Genomic DNA, 5856 nt, shown 5'->3' with positions numbered 1-5856 from the left:
ATCCCCCAAGGGTGGGAGCCCTTCCTGGAACACAGCAGAACTGGGGCATCCAGGGCCTGGGGGAGTGGGTGGAACCCACTGAGAGGGCAAGTCCCCCCCAAGCGGGCAGGGTCTGGAGGGTGGGAGTGGCAGCATGGGTGTGGCCTGTGGTGGGTGGTGCCACACTGTCCCCAGGGGCTTGGGGACGCTTAAAACCAATACCCCGCTGCTGCTCCTCACGTCACACTCCGTGTAACGCAACCTCACCAGATTCCCAGGAGGGAGCATCCAACGGGCACGAAGACACGAAATCAGCCGCAGTCATGGGTGCAGCCCTGAGTTGGCCAGATCCAACTTTCATCCCCCCCCCCCCAGCCCTCACGTGGGCAACCTGGAGCCTCAGTTTCCTCATCTGCCGCACGGGGACAACATTCCAGCATAGGTCAGCATCCCAGGGCGCACAGGAGGGCCTCCAGAGTCTGAGCTGTGCGTCACTGGGCAGGCCCTAAACCTCTCTGAGCCTCAGTTGCTCATGTGTGACATGTGGCCAAGCTCACTGCACACCCCAAGGGATGTCTACGGATTGGGTTTTGGACCACTCCGGGCATACGAACGGTGCCCTGTAGAGACAGGTGGTATGGTTAGCGTTTCCCTGGGCGGTGGCACCGCCAGCTCCCCGTCTGGCCACCTTCCAGATTATGTGGAAGAACACAGACCCAGGCTTTATTCCTTAAATACTTTTCCCTACCCATCATCTGTCTGCAGGCTCCACGGCCCGGCGGCCGGCATAAATTAAGGTGAGCGAGGGTCCCCGGGCCGGGCACGGGCTGGCCCGTCCTCCTCAGTCCCAGCCAAAGTCCTGGCCGGTCATCTGGTAAAACCTGCGGTTGAAGGGCCGGTAGAAGTCCCGCAGGCGCCGGACCACAGCCTCGGGCACGCGGGGGTGGGGCCGGCCCTTGGACTTGCCCAGGCAGCGGGGGCGGCTGCCCCCCTGGGCTTTCTTGAGGCAGGGGAAGCCCTTGGTGGCGTTGAAGTAGAAGTGCTTGTCCGTGACTACGCGTTTGAGGCCCAGGAAGTCCTGCACGCGGCCCACCTCCCCGGCCGGGTCGCTGACCAGGCGCTCCCCGCTGACGAATAGGAAGCGGGACAGGGGAAAGAGCCGCAGCCAGTTGGTCAGGTGCTGGGCGTACAGGCCGATGCGTACGGCGCTCCAGGCCGTGTCCACGGGGCCCAGGCCGTGGCGGAAGGCCAGGGCACGGAAACTGGGCAGGCCCGGGGTCTTGGAGAGCGTCTGGGCGTAGTCGGAGATGGCCCGCGTCACAGGGTTCCGCACCACCACGATCAGCTTCGTGTCCGGGGACATGCCGTGGATGCGGCCGGGGGCCTCCCGAGTCACGAAGTAGCTAGGGGTCTTCTCCAGGGTGATCTGCCCGTCCAGGGTGCGTGGCATCAGGCTCCTGTGGGGCGGGTGGGAGCAAAGGGAGGTGAGGGTGGGGACTGGCCCCCAGGGAGCCAGGGCTGACCTCCCCTTCCTCCAGGAAGCCTCTAGGGCAGGCAAGCCTTCCCCACCAGACCCACCCACCCTAGGTGCTTGGGTGGCCAGATACAGGCCGTGAGGCGGTGCACCGAGGGGCCTGTCCCACCAGGCTACCCACCCCCCTCCCAGAGCCGGACCGTGCCCACGCCAGACCCCGTCCTCGTGAGGCCAGCGGCCTGGACCTGCTGCCCACACGGCTGAACCAGCCCCCCCGCCCCCCCGCAGGCCCCTGCCCCGTAATTACCTCCCGTCACACACACAGCAAGGGGCATCCCTTAAATTAGGCCGTTAATTGTTGACAAGTGTCCCCTCTCACTCCCTCCCCTGCACAGCCTTCTCCCACCTCTGATGACAGCCCTGCTGACCTGGGCCACACACATCAGAATGGACCAGAATACCAAAAGCCACTAGCGGTGGCTTGAGGACCCGTCCCAAGACCCCAGCCGCCTGGGCCTCCCAGACCTGGCTTGGACCCCAACGTGCAAGGCTGCAGCTGACCAGGGGAGGGGAGCACGGACCCCATCCCAAGGTTCTGGGGAGTCGGCCCCCTGACCACGCCAAGCCTGGGGAAGCCCGTCCTGAACCAGTGTCCCACAGCCACACCTGCCAGCCAGGTAGTACAGGGTGCGGTGGGCAGGGCGCGGCCCGGCCAGCTGAGCAAACAGCTCTGAGGGAGGGCTGGGAACTAGGTCAACAGAGGCAGAGGCTCCCGGGATCTGTGGGAGGCAGAGGGAGGGGAGGCCTCCGCCCAGCTAGCCCTGCCTCCCGTCCCCCTGCCCCTCTGACAGCCCCCCCACGACTGGCCCCAGCCAGGAAGGTGGGGTTCAGGTTGCAGGTTCCAGGGTCTCAAGCCCCTGGGAGTCTCTTCTTCCTGCTCAAACCCCCAAAACACCCAGGTCAGGTGGGCACACAGGTGCACAGACCCACGAGTCAGGGCGCTTAGCTTGGAGGGTGCTGGTGGTGGGATGGGGGGTGCACACGTGTGAGTCTGGGACATGCCACCGGCTCCCTGACTCCACCTCGGGGGCCCAGGGGCGTCCGGTGGGCTGAATGGGCTGCTAGCTATGGGAGCCTCCCCACTCGCTCAGAACAAGGGTGGCGGTGCAGACTTTCCTGGCCCACTCCTGCCGCAAACTGGCTTTGAGCTCCAAGAGCTTTGGGATCAATTACTCTCCCCAGGCCTAGCCAGAGCTCAGAGTAGGGTAGGGATGGGGGCTTTTGTGGGGTGGCAGAGACCGAGGAGGATACGAGGAGCAAGATACTGACCCCCACACAGCAAACATCTGACAAGCTGTTCTATGGACACCCCACACACACACACACACATACACACACGCACCACCCCCACAGCTCATCTGGTCTGCATTTCCCTGCGGCTTCAATCCAGCCCTGGGCGACTCTCCCTCCTCTGTCTGGGCCTCGCTCTGTGTCCCACACCTCTCCTGGGCCCCATCCAGCCTGCCTGGGACCCAGCAGAAACAAGTTCCAGTTCCAGGTGGAACCCTGCAGTGTTGGGGGATTGGGGGCATTGAGTGCCCTGCCACAGGGGTCTCTGTCTCCGGGTGAGCAGGGACAGATAAGTCCCACAGAAGCTGGGGTCCCTCTCCCCACATACTCACACCCCTCCTTCACTGCTCCTGCTTGGGCCCCAGGAGCGAGGGGGGGTGTCCCCCACCCCTGCACCCCTCCCCCTCTCCTCCCGCTTTTCCAAAACACTGTGGTCAAAGTATAGCCCCCACTTGCCCCTAGATAGGGCACTCCTCCCTGAACTGAGACTTGGAGGGGTTTGTGTGACTTCAGCACCTGCCAAACAGAGTGAGTGAATAAAGGAACAAATGCTGAGTTGGGGAGCCCTAGAAGGTCGCAGTCCCCAAGACAGAGGACCCTCAGAAGCCTGAGAGATGAACTTCCTAGAGCCCAAGGAGAGGGGACGGTTGGGCCAAAATCAACTTTGAGCAGGTCCTACCTGCCCAGTCCATGGGAAGGACCAAAGTCACTGCCTGGAATGAGATTGGTCACAGCCCCGTGAGCAAGGCGGGGGGGGGGGGGGGTCCCAAAAATTCAACTGGGGGCACTAGCTGCTCCTCCTCTACACACTGCCCTGACTCCCCACCCAGAACAGGGCTCTGCACTGGAGGTCCAAATCAGGGTCCTGAGAGCAGATAACACGGCCAGACCACGCCCAGGGGCTGGCCGACCTCTTTGCACTGGGGGAAACTGAGGCGGGTGGGCATTTTCAGAGGCTCAGTGCATCCTCACAGCCGGTTGAAAGGACAGACAGGTCCAGAGGCACAGGGCCACCGGGGGGAATACCAAGCCCACCTCCACACGTCACTACACAGCCACAGCCCTTTTGAGGGCACTTGGACACATGTACCTCAGAAGCTCAGCCAGCCTGCATTGGCCAGAGGGGTCAGTGCTCGCCAGCCCTGACAGCTCTGGGTTCCTGGAGGCCACTGGAACCTGACCCTCTGCCTCCTCTGCATCCGCCCCTCCCCCCAGTGGAGGTGGCTCTAAAAAGGAGGAAGGGCAAAGTCTCTTCTCCACCAGACATGCTCCGGAATCCCCCGGGCCCCACGCCAGGCACCCCAGTGTCCCAGGAGCTCCCTACCCAGAGCTGAGAATCTGCCCCCTGCCTCCAGGATGCCTCGTCCTCTCCAGAGCGGGAGCATGCACCCAGGGAGGGCCTGCACAGCCCCCCCGGACCCCAGGCTCTTCGAGACCAGCCTCTGCAGCAGCCCCTCCTGAGTCCAGCCCGGTGCCTCCCCACAGCTCCTTGCAGTTACAGCTCATGGGGTCAGTGATGGGCTCTGAAGTCTGCTATAGCTAACAGCGTGTCCTCCACCCTCCTTCCTGTCCCCTCCCCTCCTTCCCTCCTCCTCCCCCTCCTTCTCTCCTCCTCCTCTTCCTCTCCCTCTGCAGGGCAACAGCATCAACAGCATCCCGGGATTAGGGATGCTTTTGGATGCTGCAGCACCGTCAGAGTGGGGTAGCGTCTCTCCCTGAGCACCAGGCATGCTGGGGGATTCAGCCAACTGGGTCCAAGGATAGACTCACTTTCCCCTCACCATCTGGCTTCCCTAAGACCCTCGACAGCAGTAATCCTTCAGAGCTCAGGAACCAGGACCCCCGTTCTCAATGGGGCCCCTCCAAACCCGTGAGTAGTTTCAGTGCAAAATGCAAAGATAACAAAGGGGAAGGGGTGGTGGGGGGTTGGTATCTGGGAAGAGGAAACTGGTACATCTGAGAGTCAAAAGCCCAGGTCCTGCCACCCCCCACTCCCCATTAATTCACCAGGTGACCTTGCGCTGGGTCCTCTCTGCCCCATAGTTTGGGGATGAGGTGAAAGCTGCGGGGAGTGGGGTGACTCACTCTCCATCTGTAAGCCCTCGCTTCCCCGCAGGAAGGGACAGGCAGGCTTGTGCACAGTCGAAGGAGGCAGAGGGCAGGGCCTCACGCTCGCTGCCTCAGCGGGGGCCGGAGTGGGGGTGCTCCCCCACATTCTACTGCAGCACCCCAAGGCCAGCCAGACAGGCAGCGGGACAGCTACAGAGCCCCTTGAGTGAGGCTGGGGCCCCAATCCCCACCCCTTCCTCCTTTCTAAGTAAAGCCGTGACTCTCTCCGGACCCCCAGGATCACAGAGAAGGACTCCTCTTCTCGGGATTGGGGTTCTGGGGGAGGAAACAGACGCTCTCTAGGAGGCTACAGGGAAAACTCTTGGGGTGATTGGCCGGAGGTCAGACATGCTCTCCCAGGGTGATCCAGTGGGGAAGCGCGGATAAGCATAAAGCATTTCTAATGCCCCTCAAACCCCACTAGCTTCAAACTACCGGTGTAGGATGGGAACTCCTCCCCGCCACTCTTGCGGGGACCCCTCAGCAGCCCTGAACCAGGGTTTCCCCTGGAGTTTCAAAGTTTCTGGGAGCCCCCGGCCAGTGACCGCTCCTCCTTTCCGTAAAACCCAATGCTGGGGGGCCCGCGTCCGCGGGGTCAAGCTTCGCCCCCCCCCCCACACACACCCAGGCTGGTCTCAGCCCGGATTCCGGACACCTGCCCCACCCCCCGCGCCCGCAGTGAGACCCCCAGGGGCGCGTCCCCCTGTTGTTGGAAGGCACCCGCCAGGGCGCTCACCGGTACCAGGCGAGGCCGCGCTCGTAGCACCTGTCGAAGAAGTGGGGCTCAGAGCCGAGCGCGCGGACGTCGGGGTGCAGCCGCAGGAACTCCAGCAGGGCGCGCGTGCCGCCCTTCTTCACGCCCACGATGAGCGCCTGCGGGAAGCGCCGGCGTCCCGGGCCGCTGGCCACAGGCAGGCCCGGCGCCCCCCGGGGACCGACGGCGC

General features: G+C 63.5%; 1 protein-coding gene across 1 annotated transcript in view; it reads right to left on the bottom strand.

Annotated features, from left to right (window-relative positions):
- Positions 1–675: 675 nt before the first annotated feature.
- The window catches only part of HS3ST6 (heparan sulfate-glucosamine 3-sulfotransferase 6), a 5943-nt gene continuing 762 nt past the window's right edge, over positions 676–5856 (bottom strand). Inside the window, exons 2-3 of the mRNA XM_040458688.1 lie at positions 5649–5855; positions 676–1436 (exon numbers count right to left, since the gene is read on the bottom strand). Coding sequence (XP_040314622.1) covers positions 821–1436; positions 5649–5855 — 823 coding nt within the window. The 3' untranslated portion in view covers positions 676–820. The remainder of the gene's footprint in view (positions 1437–5648; position 5856) is intronic.

The sequence above is a fragment of the Herpailurus yagouaroundi genome, unplaced genomic scaffold (genome assembly GCF_014898765.1).
Source record: "Herpailurus yagouaroundi ecotype Mexico unplaced genomic scaffold, PumYag 222, whole genome shotgun sequence".
NCBI classification, from domain to species: Eukaryota; Metazoa; Chordata; class Mammalia; order Carnivora; family Felidae; genus Herpailurus; species Herpailurus yagouaroundi.
Note: the sequence above shows the minus strand (reverse complement) of the source record. Positions and strands in the feature narration are given on the sequence as shown.